This window comes from Sturnira hondurensis, unplaced genomic scaffold, assembly GCF_014824575.4.
Source record: "Sturnira hondurensis isolate 20B ecotype Veracruz unplaced genomic scaffold, ASM1482457v3 Scaffold0007222, whole genome shotgun sequence".
Lineage (NCBI taxonomy): Eukaryota > Metazoa > Chordata > Mammalia > Chiroptera > Phyllostomidae > Sturnira > Sturnira hondurensis.
In genome coordinates, this window is record NW_028079853.1 from 1,376,837 (window position 1) to 1,396,429 (window position 19,593).

General features: G+C 38.4%; 1 protein-coding gene across 1 annotated transcript in view; it reads left to right on the forward strand.

Moving 5' to 3' along the window:
• The first annotated feature begins 1,045 nt into the window (after positions 1–1,045).
• KPNA1 (karyopherin subunit alpha 1) overlaps positions 1,046–19,593 on the forward strand; it is a 69,762-nt gene continuing 51,214 nt past the window's right edge. Inside the window, exons 1-2 of the mRNA XM_037051486.1 lie at positions 1,046–1,239; positions 18,103–18,236. Coding sequence (XP_036907381.1) covers positions 18,108–18,236 — 129 coding nt within the window. The 5' untranslated portion in view covers positions 1,046–1,239; positions 18,103–18,107. The remainder of the gene's footprint in view (positions 1,240–18,102; positions 18,237–19,593) is intronic.

Below are 19,593 nucleotides of genomic sequence, written 5' to 3' on the forward strand. Positions count from 1 at the left end.
TTACAGTTGAAATTCTCAAGGGATATCCTAGCTGGGAGGGAGTAAGGGTGAACTGGAAATAAACTAGTTTTCACTAAGACTAAAGTCCAGGTCTGAATAATCTTAGCCCCTAATTGGGTCAAAGTGATCTGTCCTGAGCTTTACTGTGGTCAAGCATAGTTTCCCCTATGTCTCTCAGAATACCTTCTCTTTCCCTTAGCACTTTTGCTCAAACTCAACTGTGATGGGGCATACTGGTGCTGTGGAGTGAGAGCTAGGAGAAATGAACATTGTATACCCTAGGATTCATGTAATGTGATCTTCTCCCCTACGCTTATAAATGTATTAAGCTACCCCATCTCTTTCAGCTTGCTTCTTCGCAGGTGTTTTAAATCGATATGATAAATCATGTTACACGTGAGACTTTCTATTCCTTGACCTCTGCTTGTCTGGCTTCAGTCTTTCTTTTGAAGCCACTGCTCAAAAGAATTCACCAAAAAGAAAAAAAATTCCATCAAATTTAACAGTTACAATTATTTGCCCCAAATTTTCGTTTGAGGCACTGAGAGCAAAGCAAGTACTTGTGATTTACCTATTTCTTAAGTATTTTTGATACTTATACATTATTAGGCAAAGGGGATGGGAGAAAACTAAAAAAAAGAAATAATCAGAAGCTTCCTCAAAAGTTATACTTCCTCGGCCTTCATTCATCCCATCCTCCACTCAATAAACGTTTATTTGATTCCATGGTATTAGAAGCTAAATGCGAATAGAGGTGAGCCAGGGTCGATAGGACTGGAAGAGCTTCGAAGACAGGTTTGTAGACTGAACCTGGCAATTCAATCTAAGAAGTACCGTTTCATTGTCACTCCACCACGACTCTACAACCTTTGCCGTTGACCGCAAATTTCCCCAGCAAGACTTTCTACCCCGCCTCCGCCTTTTCTACTGGTTCGGGGTTAACCGCTAGGACTTCCAGGGTAAGGCCATTGAAACACTACAACTCCCAGCAGACTCTGCAGCAGGGCCGCGGAGGGGCGTGCGCAGGCACGTGGGCCGGCCCCCGCGCGCAGACGCACTGCGAACGCCGGCTGAGTAGGATCTCGCTGCTGGGTACGCGGTGGTGGAGAGCGAGGCCTGGAGAGCACCGCCTAGGTGCGAGCCGACTCTTCGAGGTTGTGTACGCGATAGGTTCCGCGGGCCGGCGAGCGAGCAAGCGGCTCACCGCAAGTGGCACCGGGATCGGTTGCCGTTAGCCTGGTGAGTGCGGGGGCCCCGCAGTCTTGGCCCCTCCCCGGCGGAGCCGGCAGTTCGGCGAGACCCGGGAGAAGAGGTCCCGGGGCGAGTGAGGGCTCGGGCCGTGCTCTAGCTGGGCTTGTTGGGCCCAGGCGCCCGTGTCGCGTCTGTGCGTCACAGGCCCGGCCGGCCTAACGGCCGCGCGACCGGAGGAGGGTAGGGGTGGGGGTGGGGAGCGCTAGTGCTATCGCTGTAGGGAACGCCGGTTGAGGCGGGGCGAAGCGGTGGGGCTGGGAGCGGCGCCGGGGACTGCAGGCTGCGGGGCGGAGAGGAGGCGGTGGCGGAGCGGGGGTGGGCAGCTCCTAGTGCTGGGACGGAGGCGGTATGGGGGGAACGTGTAAAGATCCTAACCTAGGCGGGAAGGGACCGTCTCCGGAATTCACAAGTTACAGCCCGAGCTGGAGCCCGTGGTTTGGAGGGAGGTGGAATGGAGGAGGAGGACCGCAGTTTACGGATGTCATAACAACATGGGCCTGAAGCGGCTGACAGGGGTGTGGTAATTATAGGAATGAGAGAACTTCGTTTGCACGCAGTATGTGTAAATGGTGATTCGAGGGGAAACGGCGAAGTATTAGATTAAGCTCAAAAGGGGCGGAGTAAACTGAAGGATGACTGCAGTCTGGAAAGTCGTCTTGAAGGAACATTTTTGGTTTGAATGGACGTATTTAATGTTCCACTTACAAGTGTAAGATTTCACAATAACTGGCTTTTAAGGTTTAAATTTAGAATAGACAATTTCGAAGTATTTTCTAAAACATACTGTTAAATAACACTACTAATGTTTCAATCTTTTTTCTTTTAATAAACAGTTCTTTCCAAATCTGTTTCTTAGCTGTAGATGAGTGATTTTTTTTCTCCCTCTTGTTGCTTCAAGTGTCTTACTTGACATTGTTTTTTCAGACTTGTTCTATGATTTGTAATATTTTGAAAGTAACAGGTATTTTCTCTATTTTAAAAATTGAAGGGATGAAATCTTTTCAAAGGAAAGTGAGAGTGAAGTCTTGTATTTTTACTGTAATAATTTGTTCTTGGAAGGGACAGTTCTAGGTATAATACCTGATTTTAAGATTGAGGACACGAACAAAAGTAAAGGAATTAACATTTATTGAGGTCCCTTTCAGGTATTGTGCTAAACATTTTTATATTAAAACATTTAATGCTTACAGTAGCTCAGAAATAGATACATTTTTTCTTGTTCTACAGATGAAAACTTTGAAGGTCAGAGAAGTTAAATAACTTGGGTAAGGTCATCCAGGTCCTGTTGGAACCAGTTTTAGAACCTAAAGTTACTGCCATTTTAAGAATTATTTCTCCTCTTCTTTCATACTTCTTGGTTGTTTTCTTTAATTAATTAATTCATTCATTCATTGAATACTTACAGAATGATCATGTGCCCCAGACTGGGGATATAGACATGATCATGACACTGTTTCTGCTGCCCCCGTGGAATTTGTAGTGTAGGGGAAGATTAACAAATATTGAATGTATTATAAGTACTGTGTGACATTTAGTCTGCCATTATAATTAAGCAGAAACTGTAAAGTACTCAACTAAATAGCAGAGGAAGTTCAAATAGAATCAACAACATAATCCTTTAGTTTACAGTCTAGTAGGGAAACAAAACGTTTGATTAAAACCTAGAATAAATTAAATGGCAGAAATAAATACCTTGCCTGAAGTCAGTATAATTGCATTGTTACTTTAGGTCCTCACAGAAATTTCTTCACAGAACTATGACTTAGTATTATGCACCTAGACTTTTTATCTAGGATTGGTACATAAGAAAAAGCAACATGGGAAAAAAAACTTCATTGCTATCCAAGACACTATTTCTGATTATCAATTTTTGTAAAGCAGAGACCCTTAGAGACAGTTTTTTCAGAATCCCGATGGTAGGCTTTTTTTTAAAAAATGCTTTTTTTTTTAGGTAATTAGTGTTTTGTAAGCCATCTTGTTTCCTTTTACACTTTGGCTTCAGGAGACTCAGAACTCAGGCCAGTTTTTTGTAATTTTCCATCGTCTCAACTATGTACTAAATTATACCAGATAGTCTGGAATTGCTCTTAATTGATTGCTATTTTTTTTGTTCCTCATTGCTCTTGATTTTTTTCCCTTTTCTTTGAGAGTAGGGAGTGTATCTTATTCTTTTAATTTACAGTGTTTTAGCATAGTGTTTATTGAATTGATGGTAAAGTCTCGATGATGTCTGATGTTTGTGTTTTTACATCTGTCAGATTATTTTTAAAAGTATGTATGGATACTTTGCAGAAAATCAATTAAGACAATCACATGCAAGTGAAGATGACTGATCCTAGTGATAAAGATAATTTCTTACTGCTCTCTTTAGATTAAGATCTCTGTACTTTGCAAGCTATTATAAATTCAGCCATGATAATGGAAGAAAACACTGAAAATGATCAACAATTTAATTAGCTGGTTGGGGCTGATTTCATTCTGATTTTACTGCAGTAAGCAGGAGGTGGCCCCTGGTCAAAGAGGGGCCAGATAAGGCCCTCATTTGAAAATTTCAAGGCCCTGCAGTGAAAGAGTAGGAATAAAGACTGATGGAACTGTACAGTCATTTTTTGTTTGTTTGTCTGTCTGTTTTTGTTTTTGTTTCTGTTTCAAAGATGTTCCAACTCTACAAAACAGACTTAAGTGATAAAATGGTTCTGACCTAATGTAGTAGACTAATTGGGACAGTTCTTGAAAGCAGGCAGTAATCCAGAATGTAGATAATGGGGATAATCTCCTACACATAATAAGAATAATGCTGCCCTTCATATGCAGAGATAGGTCTGCTTACTCACCATCATTGATTTTCCAGTGTGAGGAGGGAAATGTGTGGCATTGTCCATGGGTCTCTGCACAACAAAGCAGCTTGAGGTCAGAATGTGGGTTTGTAACTAGGGAACCAGAGAGACAAGCAGAAAGTTGTAACATCTATTGATGGGTCCAGCACTATATCAGGTGCTTTTGCTAAATAAATCTTTTTAAAACCACTGAGGAGGTGGTTATGTGTACAGGGTGGTTAGAACTTTCCCTACTTCACAGAGTAAGTGGTGGAGCTTTAATTCAAACACGGGTATTTGGACTATTGTTCACATCATTCATTAGAGCTTGATTTTGTTTTGGTTTGCAGTTCGGTGTCTCCAGCAGATCAAGCTAGATATAGTTTGTTTAACATCATGAAATGATATTGTGAAGATTTAATTTACTAAGAGCTGAAAGACTGTTTATGTTCCTTAATTTGTTGCTGTTAAAAAATACAATTTTAGAATTAGAATAATAACTGAAAGCAACTGTTCCCTGTCCCAGCCTGTGCACATTTGAGGCTGTTGTTTTCTTTCCTTTAGCTGTTTCCTCTTTCATATTTATAAATAACTTGATTCTATTGCTCTTTCTTGATATAGCAGTTTTTGGACATTGTCAATTGACTGGCTTTTCTCTGTATCTCCATACTGCCTCTCCCATCCTCCCCATATAGTTATCACAGGTGTTTATGAAGTTAATATTCAGCGTTTTTACAGTATTTCAGCTTTAACTATTAACAGCCGAATCATGTAGTGTATTATGATGTTATTTATTCACTTAATTCAGTTTTCCTAGGAGTTATTACCTGCCCCTACCCATCACCTTTCATTTCCTAAGAGAGTTGTCCTGCAACTCTCTCTAGCCTTTTAATACTTTCTGGACTAGTTACTTTCTAGGCCTCTTTCATAGTTGTTTTCCTGGAATTTCTGTCTGTGTCAACCTTAAAATTCTCTTTGCCCCACTCCTATAGTGAATCTTTTATTTCCCACATTTTCTTAGCTTCCTGAGAAAGAATGCCTGGGAAATAAAGTAAAAACTTTATGAGAGTTTGCACAATTGGGGGGAAAAATCCTTATTCTGCCTTAACATTTCATCAGTAATTTGGCTGGGTATAAAATTCTAGTCTTAAAAATCTTAGAAGTCATAGCTCTATTTTCTGCATTCCAGTGTTGCCATTGAAGTTCAAAGCCATTCTGATTCGTCTTTTTTATATGATCTTCCCTGTCATTCCTTCAGTGTCCAGAAGCTTTTAGTATATTATTTTTAACCCCTGAATTCTATATTGATGTGCCTAGGTGAGTCTTTTTTCATGTAAAGGCACTCCATGGACACTTACAAGCTGGAAATTCATGTCTGTTATTTCTGGGAAATTCCTTTCATTAACTCTGTTTTTTGACTTTTTGGTAACAGAAGTTTTTGAAGTAATTATGCTTCTCAGTTCTTGACACCTATGAACAGACCATACACACCCTTTAAATTTTTCTCTTTCGCCCTGGCTGGTGTAGTTCAGTGGATTGAGCGTGGGCCTGCGAACCAAAAGATTGCTGTTCGATTCCTAGTCAGGGCACATGCCTGGGTTGCAGGGCAGTTCCCAGCAGGGGACCCACAAGACGCAACCATACATTGATATTTCTCTCCCTCTCTCCTTCCCTTCCCCTCTAAAGATAAATAAATAAAATCTTAAAAAAATTTTTTTCTCTTTCATTTCTAAGGCCTACTTCCATTGCCCTTTCCAGCAAGCACCTACTTGATATGCTGATATGCATATCAAGCACCTATGTTGATATGCTCCTGGATTATATATGAATCACTGTAAAATGTGTAGAGGGTTATGTGTATGTGTTTATGTATAGTTGTTATCATGCCACTTAATGACACTTTAGTCAACAACAGACTGAGTATACTACAGTGGTTCCATAAGATAATGGAGCTGAAAAATTCCTGTTGACTAGTGACATCATGACATCTGAGCCCAGGTGTTTGTGGTGATGTTGGTATGAACAGACCTACTATACTGCCAGTCATATAAAAGTATAGCACATGCAATTACAGTTCTAGGTTGTACCATGTAGTTTAAGTGTACTCCATGATGTTTGCACAAGATGAATCACTTAACATCACATTTCTCTGACTATCCCCGTTGTTAGGTTGCATGTGACTGTACAGTTAACCCTCGGGTACCTCGAGTTGTAGCCTCAACCACCATGTAGTTCAAAATTGAAGTATAACTTTTGATTCCCCCCAAACGTACTTGTCTCTTGGTGTTCTTGGGTGATTGGTTCTAGGGCCTTTTCCCTTCCCAGTGGATGCTAAAATCCACAGAAGCTCAAGTCCCCTATATAAAGTGGCATAGGTCAGTGCATACAGTTGGCCCTCTGCATCCACTGACTCCAACCACAGGTTGAAACAATACCGGTATTTACTGAAAAAAAAGTATAAGTGGACCTGTGCATTTCAAACATGTGATGTTCAAAGGTCAATTGTATTGTGTTATAGACAGTCTCCTGTTTCTCAAGTTTTTGTTTTTGTTTCTTTTTAAAGATTTTATTCACTCATTTTTAGATAGAAGGGAAGGGGGAGAGAAAAGGAGAAACTCCAGTGTATGACCACCTCCCATGTGCCTCCCACTAGGGACCTGACCTGGCTCACAGCCCAGTGCCCAATCCACTGAGCCATACCAGCCAGGCCTACAATAGGGTTTATTTCTGGAGGTGTATATTCTATGGGTTTTGACAAATGTATAGTGACTTAGTCATTGTAATGTCTTACAGAGTAGCATCACTGCCATAATACTCCTCTGTGCTCTGCTGTTTGTCCCTTCCACCCATCAAACCTCTGGCAAAGACCTGATCTTTTAACTGTATCCAAAGTTTTGCCTCTTCCAGGAATGTCGTATAATTGGAACCATACCCATGTGTATTTTTCAGAAAGCTGTCAATATGACAAATATACTACTACTGTCTCTCCCAAAGAGGAGGGGAGTGAAGGGTATTATATAAATAACCAGTCTCATTTATGGATACTGGTGTGGAAATTTTTAAGAAAACATTAACAAGAAATCTATTAACAGCTCACCATATTTAATAGGTCAAAGGAGACAAACAGTGATCACTTAAATAAGTACCAAAAAGGCATTTGATAATAATTTAACACACATTTCAGGTTTTAAAATTTTTAGTAAAGTAGGTGGCACTTAAATACAAGTTTGTTTTTTTTTTTAAGAGTATCTCAAAACAATACTGTGACATAACTGGAGATCGCATACATTTCTGGTAGGAATGTGTGATGATACAACAGCCACTTTGGAAAACAATTTGACAATTTCTTATAAAGTTAAACACATACTTCATGACTCAGCAGTCTCACTCCTAGGGCTTTACCCAAGAAAATGAAAATGTTTGTTCACACAAAAAGCATGTAAATGTTCATAGTGCCTTATTCATAATCACCAAAACCTGCAAACACTTTAAATGTTTGGCAACTGGTAAATAAACAGTGTGGGAAACAATGGAATACAATTTAGCAATAAAATGAATGAATTACTGATATATGCAACAACATGGATAAATCTTAAATTAGTTAATACTGAATGAAGAAGCCATACTCAACAAGCTACATATGATATACTCCCATTTATTTGACATTCTGGAAAATGCAAAAATGTAGGGACAGGGGATACATAGTGATTGCCTGGGGTTGGGAGGAGTAGATTTACTAGAAAGGGACCTGACAGAACCTTTAATAGTGAAGGAAGTCATTTATCTTAATTGTGGTGATGTTCACTTAAATGGCAAATTTTACTGTATTTGAATTATACCTCAATGAACCTGACCTTTAAAAATACCCAGCATCCTGTTTAGTGGCAAAATACTAGACATAGTTCAAAATTAGAAATGAGGTAAAAATGCTAACTCTAACCTTTGTTACTTAACATTGTTCCTGAAGTCCTAGATAATATTTTAAGAAGGGGCATGAAGTGGGATATAAACATTAAAATGGAGAAGGCACAATGTATACGTTTTTAAAGGTGTTAAATATTAAAGTATCAGCTGAAGGTATTATAAACAACTCAATGGCTAGCTTAAAAATTAATGTATAGTAATGAGTAATTTTCCTTTATACAAACAGTAGGCAAATAGAATATACTTGAAGGAAACTTCACATTTATTATTGTAAGCAAAAAGGTAAGTGGAAATATTTAATTCTTGAATTAAATACTGTAAACATGTTGAGTTTCCTTTTGAATGCTATCTGAATATCAAAGGACTCTTTTTTCTTAAGACAGAAAAGATTGTCTTAAACGGTATGTACTTAGGGTTCTCAGATTTTTTGGTCTCAAAACTTTTTTACACTCTTAAATTATTGAAAACCTCGAAGAACTTATATGTTATGGTTTTGTGTCTGTTAACATTTACTGTATTTGAAATTAAAACAATTATAAAACAAGAATACACAGTAGACATTTCATAAGGCATAAGAATAATGAAGCCATCACATATGAATTCTCTGAAAAACTTAAGAGTGAAAGTGAAAAAAGTGTGTAATATCTTAGTATTACGAAAATAGTTGTCATGAGATGCATTTTTTCCCATATATTGTCAAACATGGAAAAGTTCAAATCAGTCCTGGGTTAGCTGTGGTGGGCATGGGGAACTGATTGGTACACTTATATTTACTAGTAAGTAAGTATTTGCAATATTTTAGAGGGTACTTTGACAGTATCAAAATTTTAAATGCAAATACTTCTGACTTTGATGTTCCACTGTTTAATTAGAAATAATTGCAGAATGTGTGCAAATACATGAAAGAATATTTGTTTGTGATAGAAAATTGGGAACAAGCTTAATTGTTTGATGTATAGTGTCTGGTTATTGTATAAAAATTAGTTACTATATTAGTTTTAAAATGATTTAGTGCTATAGGCATTGATGTGAAAAAGTTTGTCCAAAGTTGAAGAAAAGTGCAGAACTGTTTATATAATTACCCCTTCGGTGTACAAGAAAAACCAAAAAGATATGTGTCTACTTGTGTAACCAGTTTTTGAAAGAATATACAGAGAACTTGATGAAGGCTTCCTTTAGAAACCAGGGGAAGTACACTTTAATTTTTCCTCTTATTCCCTTTCATATTTGGCTTTTTAAAAAACTGAGAGCCTTTTTATAATTTCAGAGGAAGGAATATTTCAAAGACAAAAGTACAATGTATGGCTGGTAGAAATTTTTAGACTATTGGAGTCATTTGTGAGTTTTTGGATACCACAATTTAACAAAAAAGGTAAGAAAGAAAAACTTGAGATTTCTGGCCAAGATGGAGACGTAGGTAGACATACTGTGCCTCCTCAAACAACCAAAATAAGGACAACAACAATTTAGAAATAAAATAACAACCAGAAATGACAAAAAATTGAACTGTATGGAAGTCGGACAACCAAGGAGTTAAAATGGACACATTCATCCACACCATTAGGAGGGGCGGAGTCTGGCAGCCAAGCAGAGAGGAGCTTCAGCACAAAAGGTGGTGGTGCCAGGTGCTCAAGGCACCCCAGGCACGCAAGACAGCAGTGGGTGGACCCTGGGCACGCAGGCAGCAGCTGGGTGCGTGGTGGCAATGGGTAGACCCAGTGAAGTGGCGATTGTGAAGTGAGGCACTGCGTGAAAGGCACTGGCTGGCTGACCGGGTGGTCCTACATTCACACACAGATAAACCAGGTGAAACTGAGGAGCGAGACAGACTGCACAACCCAGGGCACCAGCGCCGAAAATAAAGCCTCAAAACACCAATTGAAAACAACTGGGGGAGTTGAGGTGCTTGGAGAGACTCCCAGCTTCACAGGAGAGTTTGTTGGAGAGACTCACAGGTACGTAGAACGTACACAAGCCCAACCACCTGGGAATCAGCACCAGAAGAGCCCAGTTTGCTTGGAGGAAGCAGCAGAGGGGACTGAAATCCAAGAGAGAGCAGAGCAAGTGCCACTTCCCTCTCAGACCCCATCCCCACATACAGCATCACAACCCAGTTACATGGGTTGACCTGCCCTGGTGAATACCTAAGGCTCTGTACTTACACATGACAGGTGCGACAAGACAAAAAAAAATGGCCCAAACGGAAGAACAGGTCAAAGCTCCACAGCAAATACATCTAAGTGACAAAGAAATAGCCAACCCAGCAGATGCAGAGTTCAAAGCACTGGTGATCAGGATGCTTACAGAATTGGTTGAATTTGGTTACAAATTAGATGAAAAAGTGAAGTCTACGCTAAGTGAAATGAAGGAAAATGCACAGGGAACCAATAGTGATGGGAAGAAAACTGGGACTCAAATCAGTGGAGTGGACCAAAAGGAAGAAAGAAAGAACCAAACAAAACAATGAAGAAACAAGAATTCAAAAAAAAAATGAGAAGCCTAGGAACCCTTTGGGACAACTTTAAACATTTCGACATCTGAATCATAGGGATGCCAGAAGGAAAAGAGGAAGAGCAAAAAATCGAAAACTTATTTGAAAAAATAATGAAAAAAACCTTCCCCAATCTGGTGAAGGAAATAAGACATACAAGTCCAGGAAGCTCAGAGAGTCCCAAACAACTTGGATTCAAAGAGTAATGCTACACTAAGACACATCACAATTACATTACCCAAGATTAAAGATGAGAGAATTTTAAAAACAATAAGAGTAAAGGAGACAGTTATTTACCTACAGAGGTAAATAAAGTCTCCCATGAAGTAGTCTCCCATGAAGACTACTAGCTGATTTCTCAAAAGAAACCTTGCAGGCAAGAAGGGGCTGGAAAGAAGTATTGAAAAATCATGAAAAGCAAGGACCTACATCCAAGATTACTCTATCCAGCAAGCTGTGATTTAGAATGGAAGGGCAAATAAAGTGCTTCCCAGATAAGGTCAGGTTAAAGGAGTTCATCATTACCAAGGCTTTATTATATGAAATGTTAAAGGGAGTTATCTCAGAAAAAGAAGATCATAACTATAACCAGTAAAATGACAGTAAACTCACAACTATCAACAAGTGAACCTAAAAAAATAAAGTGAACTAAGCAAACAACTGGAACAGGAACCAGAATCCCAGAAATGGAGATCACATGGAGGGTTATCAGTGGGGAGGGGAAGGAGGGAGAATGAGGGAAAAGGTTACAGGGGATCAGAAGCATAATTGGTAGGTACAAAATAGACAGGGGGAGGTTTAGTATAGGAAATGGAGAAGCCAAGGAACTTACATGTACAACCCATGGACATGAACTAAGGATGGGGAATGCTGGAGAGAATGGGGGTGCTGAGTGGAGGGGCATAAAGGGGAGAAAAAAATTGGGACAAATGTAATGGCATAATCAATAAAATATTCTTAAAAAGATAAAGGTATTTAACAAGAAATTGGGTGTAAAGTAGTATATAATGTACTTTTTGGTTTATAGTATGTGAAAATGTAATGCTTTACTAATGTATCTGTCAGTAACAGCAAAGAAAAGGTGAGAGCAGAGCTGTATTAAGCAAGGAAATGACTATAGATGATAAATAATCATAATTGTGTGTTTGGATTTGTTACAAGTTTAATATGTATACCATCAATACCATAAAAGGGAATAGAATTATGCAGCTTAACATTTCTATATCTCACCAGCATTAAGGTAGTATAAGTCTGATGCTGATTTTGGTAAACTGTATGTAGTCAACCCTAAAGCAGTAATTTTCAGCCTTTTTCATCTCATGGTATACTTAAAGCTATTACTAAAATTCTTTAGCACATCAGGACATACTAGTTTTGCTGATCTGACAAAAATAGGTACAATTTTTACTCATACACACTGGGCAGTTATTGTTGTGTTGGCCCTTGTCATTTTTAATTGGACAATCTAAGGGGAGAAAAGTTCAGTGTCCCTGACTAAATAGTCATGTATTGCACGTGTTAAAAAATTTTTGTGGCCCACCAGTGGGCCATAGCATTGCTGGTTGAAAGTGCTGCCCTAGAGCTCCCAGTAGTGACCAAAGCAAAATGTATAGTGAAAAAGTCACTAGGGAAATTAAAATGCTTCACTTGAAAATATTTATTAAATGTGAAGGAAAGCAGTGAATGAATATTGAAGGGGAAAAAAAGATGAGGCACATGAAAACAACAAAAAAGAAAAAGCTGTCAAATCCAACTATATCAATAATAACATTAACTATGAGTTTATTAAATAATCCTTTTATTTATTTTTTAAAATATTTATTTTTAGAGAGAGGGGAAGGGAAGGAGAAAGAGTGAGAGAGAAATATCAATGTATGGTTTACTCTCGTGCACCCCCTACTGGGGACCCAGCCTGCAACCCAAGCATGTGCCCTGACTGGGAATCGAACCAGCAACCCTTTGCTTCACAGGCCTGTGTTAAACAGTCATTTTAAAAAGCAGAGCCCTGGCTGGTGTGGCTCAGTGGTGGACTGAGCACCAGCCTGTGAACCAAAGGTTCACTGGTTCGATTCCCAGTCAGGGCACATGCCTGGGTTGCAGGCTAGGTCCCCAGTAGGGGGTGCACGAAAGTAAACCACACATTGATGTTTCTCTTCCTTTCCTTCTGTCTAAAATTAAATAAGTAAAATCTTTTTAAAAAATCAAAAGCAGGGATTGTTAGACTGGGTCCAACTATATGCTCCGTACAAGAAATACTATAAGTTTAAAGATAATATATTTAAAATATAAGAATTCAAAACTAAATATGCAACACAAGAAAGCTAGAGTGTCTATACTAGTGTCAAAGAAAATAGATTAAAATGAAAATATTACTAGAGATAAAGAGGGACATTTTATAATGATGAAAGGGTCACTCACCAGAAAGATAGAACAATATATACATATATATATATTTTTTATATATATATATTATAATAGCACCAAAATACATGAAGCAAAAACTGGCAGACGAAGGGATAAATAGTTCAACAGTAATGGTTGGGAAATGTCAATATTCCAGTTTCAAAAAATGGACAAAACAAATAGTCACAAGGAAACAGCAGTGTAAACCAAATAGACCCAGCAGGCATCTATAGACCACACCAGCAGCAACAGGAGAATATACAGGGGTGGGCAGAAGTAGGTTTACAGTTGTGATACAGATAAATAATTCAGTAATTAATAAGTAATATAAGAATAAACTCTTTTACATGCTGACATCTGTTAACCATTGTTTGCCCACCCCATACATCATTAAGTGCACATGGGACATTTTCCAGGATAGACCATGTGCTAGGCCACAAATCAAACTGAAATACATTTAAAAGCATTAAAATAATAACAAAGGATGCTCTCTGATCACAATGTAAAGAAATTAGAAGTCAACAAAATTTGGGCACATCCCAAATATGTGAAAATTAAAGTATGTATTCCTAAATAACTAGTGGGTTGGAGAAGAAATCAAAAGGGAAATCAGAAAATACTTTGAGAAGAATGAAAATAAAGCTATCACCTAAAAATCCTAATGGGATACAGTTAAAGCAGTGCTTAGAGGGAAACTTCCATCAGTAAGTTCCTGTATTAAGAGAGAAGAAGGGCCCTTGGCTGGGTTGCTCAGTTGATTGGAGTATTTTCCCAGTACACCAGGGTTTTGAGTGTGATCTCTGATCAGTGCACATACAAGAAGCAACTAGTAATTGCATAAATAGATGGAACAATACATTGATCTCTTTCTTTCCCGCCCTCGCTCCCTCTCTCTTCCTCCCTTCCTGTTTCTCTCTAGAATCAATTAAAAAAAAACACACATCTTGAACCAGTAACCTAACCTTCCACCTTAAGTCACTAGAAAAAGAGGAGCAAAGTAAATTTAAAGCAAGCAGAAAGAAGAATACAATAAAGATTACCATAGAAATTAGTGAACTAGAGAATTGAAAAGCCAGAGAGAAGATTAAGAAAACCAAAAACTGGTACATTCATATCTCAGTACTTGTTGGCCTCAGAACTTATCACAACCTGCATTCATCACAATTTGATGAGAAAAATTGTTTTGGCACTTGGCACTTGCTCAGGACTCATCACACTTGCTAGAAGTTGCTGAGTCATGATGCTGCTCTGCAAGAGAAAATGCTTCATTGTTTAGTAGTCTTCAGTTTTGGTGCTGGTCTGGAGTTCCAGAACGAATTAATGAGGAGTGCTGAGGAACCACTATAATTTGAAAAGGTCAACAAAATTGGCAAAACTTTAGATAGACTGACATAGAAAAAAAGAAAGACTCACTAGAATCAGAAGTGGGCAGATATTACTACTGACCTTACAGAAGTTAAAAGGATTAAAAATAAGGAAATACTTTGAACAACTGTATACCATAGCTTAGATAAAATGGACAGTTTTTTAGAAACATAAAAACTACTGAAACTGGCTTAAGACATAGATAATCTGGTTAGACCTGAATAGACAGGTGAAGAAATTTGTCACCCGATCCCGGCTCCTGGGGGCCTTGACATTATGGATGAGACGAGACAAATTCACACAGACTGTCGAGGCCCATGGAGGAAAAGGGATGGCGAGACTTATCTCTCAAGGGGAGAAAAGCCTCAGAGCACCTCGGCCACTCTTTCAAGAAGAGAGCACCTTGACCCTTGCCTTGACAGGCTTTTATTGGGTTCAATTTGCACAGGAATACAGGGTGTACACATAAAGTTCATCAATCACTGTCAGGCAGAAATGATTAAACAATAGATAATGTGCAAAGAACTCTGGGGGCTTATTCTGAGTCAGGGTCAGATAGTTAAAGGGCCATAAAACTTTGGGGAACAAACTGACTTCCTGCTTGGACCCTTATTTAAATTGAGGGTATTAGCAAAGCAGGTTTCACAGGATTTTATGCATTTTTTCTTGGGCCTGATTGCCCCCAGGGAACCTGCCCTTCCCAGCACAGGGCCACACCCACCTCTGGCATTGTTCTCAGCTTAAGTCAGGCAGGGGAAGTCAGGCAGGCAAGAGATTAGGAGACTTCTTGCAGACAAAATGAGGACTCGGGCTATGTCAAAGCTGAGGGGTGGGGTCCATTACCCCCTTTTTCTGTAGCGCCCAAGTCCTTCCCTAAGGGCTTCTTCATGACCATGCCTGTCTTAGGTCGTCCCTCTTTTAAGGAATCTTACCCGTCATTGGCTAACCAGTCATCCCCCCTAGGGCCAACCAGTCATCCCCCCTGGGGCCAAGCAGGGTGAAGAGATAGGGGGCAGAGGTGGTGCTCCTACAAGGAAGATAAGCTTTGTCTCTTAAGTGGCTTATGGTCCTATGGTCCTTTACTCGGTCTTTAGCCATGGCAGATTACAGCTTCTGAAACCGGGCAGGGCAGTTCCCAACAGAAATTAATCACAAAGTGGCCATCAAAGAGATGTCCAAGCCCATGTGACTTCACTGCAGAATTCTGTTAAACATTTAAAGAAGAATTAATACTATTTCTTCACAGACTCTTTGCAAAAAATGAGAAGGGGAACACTTCCCAATTTATGAAGCTAGTAGTATACTGAAATCAAAGACATCACAGGAAAACTATAGACCAATATTTCTTGTGAATATGAACATAGAATCCTGGATAAAATAGTAACAAACTAAATTCAGCATATAAAAATTAAAACACCATTACCAGATGCCATAAATCCCAGAAATGCAAGGTTGGTGTAAAGTTCACCAACCAGTTCGTGTATTGTATCAATAAAATAAAAAAACCAAAGTCACGTTGTCATTGCAATAGATGCAGAAATGATAAAATCACTTAAAATACTAGGAACAGGCCCTGGCTGGTATAGTTCAGTGGATTGAGCATGGCCCTGTGAACCAAAGGGTTGTCAGTTTGATTCCCAGTCAGTTCATAGGCTTGGGTTACAGTCCATAGTCCCCAGTGGGGCTCAAGTGAGGCAACCACACATTGATGTTTCTCTCCCTCTCTTTCTCCTTCTCTTCCTCTCTCTCAAAACAAAATCTTTAGGGGAAAAAAAAAAACTAGGAACAGAAGGGAGCTTTCTCAATATAATAAAGAACATCCATGAAAAATCCAAAGGTGCTTTGGATGTTAAAAGACTCAAACAAACCCTAAGATTGGGATTAAGCCAAGATTGTCTGTTGTCCTCACCTCTATTTGACATTGTACTTGTGACTCTAAATGTGGTAATTATGCAAGAAAAAGACAGGCATAAATATTGGAAAGAAACAAAACTATTTCTGGCAGGTGACATGAGCTTATATGTGGAGAATCCTAAGGACTCCACCAGAAAAGTATTAGAGCTTATAAGCAAGTTGAACAATGTTGTAGGATACAAAATCAATATACAAAAATTAATTCTATTTGTATAGACTTGTTATGAACAATTCAGAAGTGAAAATCAGGGGAGAAAATTCCATTTACAATAGCATCAAAAAGTTAAAATGCCTAGGAATAAATTTAATAAGAAATGTGAAACTGAAAATTACAAAGTATTGTTGAGAGAAATTTAAAAGATCTAAGTAAACAGAAAACATTCCATATTTGAGGGTTGGCAGATTTAACATTAAGGTGGTGATAGTCCCCCAAATTCATCTATAGATTCAGTGTAGTCCATACCAGAATTCTAGCTGACTTCTTTGTAGAAATGAACAAACTGATTCTAAAACTTATATGGAATTATAAAGTATCCAGAAGGATCATTTTGAAAAGAATAAAACTGGAGGAGTTATCCTTCATGATTTCAAAGCTTATTTTAAAAAATGGTAATCAAGACTGAAAGTGGCACAGTGACATACGTGCAGATCGGTGGAGTAGAATTGAGAGTTGAGAAATCAAACTTCATGGTCAGCTGATTTTCAACAAGTGTTGAGGTCATTAGATAGAGACTAGTCTTTTCAGCAAATGATGCTAGAACGACTGGGTAGCCATATGCAGAAGAATGAAGTTGGGCCCTTACCTCATGTCATATAGAAAAAGTCACTCAAAATGGATCGATAGACATACATGTAAGAGCTAAAACTTTAAAACTCTTGAAAGAAAACTTAGGGTAAAGAATCCCTAATTATGACACTAATACTTTTAGTATGAGCAACAAAGAAAAAATAGGTTAATTTAGACTCATGAAACTTGAAATCTTTTGTGCTTCAAAGGACCCATCAAGAGAGTGAAAAAGACAACCAGTAGAATGGAAGAAAATATTAAAAAGTCGTATCTTATAAAGGTCTATTTAGAATATATAAAGACCTCTTACAACACAGTAATAAAAAGACAACTCAATTTAAAAGTGCTGAAAGAATTTTTTTCTGGTCCTGCCCCTGCTTCTCATCCACAAAGAATCTGAGATTTTTTTGTAATGGAGGATATACAGTGGGGAAGTACACAGGTGAAGAGGCATCTAGCCCACTAGGATGGCTGGAAGCCGGCGTTGGCAAGGATGTGGAGAAACTGTCAAATCTTATATACTGCTGGTGGAAATATAAAATGGTGCAGCCGCTTTGGAAAAATAGTTTGGCAACAATTCCATTCCTAGGTATATATACCCAAGAGGAATGAAACCATGTCTGTACAAAAAAATGTGTCCACAAATAATTAATGGAAGTGTCATTTATGATCATGAAAAAGGAGAAAGAACCCAAATGTCCATCACCTGATAAGCAGATAAATATAATGGAGTATATTCATACAGTGGGATATTATTCAGCCACTTAAGTGGATATTATTCCACTGAAAAGGTGTAAAGTACTGATATGTGCTGCAACATGAATGAACCTTAAAAATAGCATGCTAAGTGAAAGAAGTCAAGCACAAAAGTTCACATATGAAATGTCCAGAATAGGAATGATAGCTAAATGGCACACTTCTTGAAGTGATGAGAATATATTTAAAAATTGACTAGGATGATGGTTGCACATAGCTGTGAGTATACTAAAAAGCCAGTGAATTATATACTTTAATAAAGCTGTTAATCGTTTCTGGTATCCCTGCGGGATGGACCTCAGCATGTATGCATATAAAAGGCCAAGCCTTTAGAACAGCAGAGCTGTTTACAGTAAGCTATGCTCATCTGTTTCTTTCCTCTCTTATTTTTGTAGAAAACATGACTACCCCAGGGAAAGAGAACTTTCGCCTGAAAAGTTACAAAAATAAGTCCCTGAATCCTGATGAGATGCGCAGGAGGAGGGAAGAAGAAGGACTACAGTTGCGTAAGCAGAAAAGAGAAGAGCAGGCAAGTCCTTGACTATTATTAATTCCTTTTAAAGAACTTTAATGTTCCATTTTAAGCCTGAAACCACCTTCTTTTATTTTAATTTTAATAGTGTTTACATACACACATATTCTGCAGATATCATAAAATCAGCATGTTTTGGGGGTGAGGGAAAGGAGGTGATGAAAAGTGGAATACAAGAATGAAGAGATCTCTCCGGTTCCCATTTCCCCAATATAACCACTGTTTAATACTTCGGCCTATTTGTTTTAGTGTATTTTTCTAAATTCATAACTTCCTTAAGATTTTATGTGCATTTGTTAATGAATTCTCAAGTGGCGAAGAAAACATTGCCCTTCATGATAAACTTTATTTTGAAACTTTGTAAACACATACAAAAATAAAGAACAAATAGTTAACTTCAAAAAACCATCCTCTAGGTTGAGTAATCATCAACAGTTTGCCTTACTTTATGTCTGTCTCTGTGTTTCTTTATTATGTAATATTTTAAAGCAAAACCCCAAGGTATATGTCTTTCAGGACAGCAAAATGTTATTTTCATGTTCATTATGCCTTTTACTTCTATTATTTCCTGTGAGAAACGCCAAGGAATTTTGTTTTTTTTCTAAGGTCAGTTGGTATAAAGCCTTCCAAAATATTAATATGGTGGGATGTGAAATGCCATATTTGTTCATAATTCTTTTGAAATGTTTCCCAGGCATATGTTTATTTCCAATCATCCTTGTAGCTCTTCAGGGTGGGAAAGAAAATTTCATTAATCTCTTTGTCACACACCTCATAAAATCCTCTGAAATTCTTTATAAATGGTCTTTACAGAAATGTTGAAAGTATAATTGGGACACTTAGAAACTGTCTGTCTTGTTAGTTTGGATGACAGTTATGCAACTCCATTCGTAATTAAGTCTGCATTATTTTTGTCCCAATGCACATTAAAATGGATGTAAAATACTTCTCCAAAGTAAGCACTTTCATCATCCAGAAGTGTTAGCAAACTTTCCCAAAATGGGTCTGAGTTCTTTCAAGTCTTCCAATGATAGTGTTTGGTAGGACATTATTTTAAAATACCATTTTAACCTGAGAACATTTCTAGGAGTATCTGAGACTCACCCTCACTTTACCTTCCTCTAAAAGTACTTAGTTGGCCCTGGCTGGTGTAGCTCAGTGGATTGAGCACAGGCCTGCAAACCAGAGGATCCAGGTTCAATTCCCAGTCAGGGCACATGCCTGGGTTGCAGGCCAGCTCCCAGCAGGCCAGCTCCCAGCAGGGGACGCACAAAAGGCAACCGTACATTGATGTTTCTCTCCCTCTCTCCTTCCCCTCTAAAGATAAATAAATAAATAAATAAAATCTTAAAAA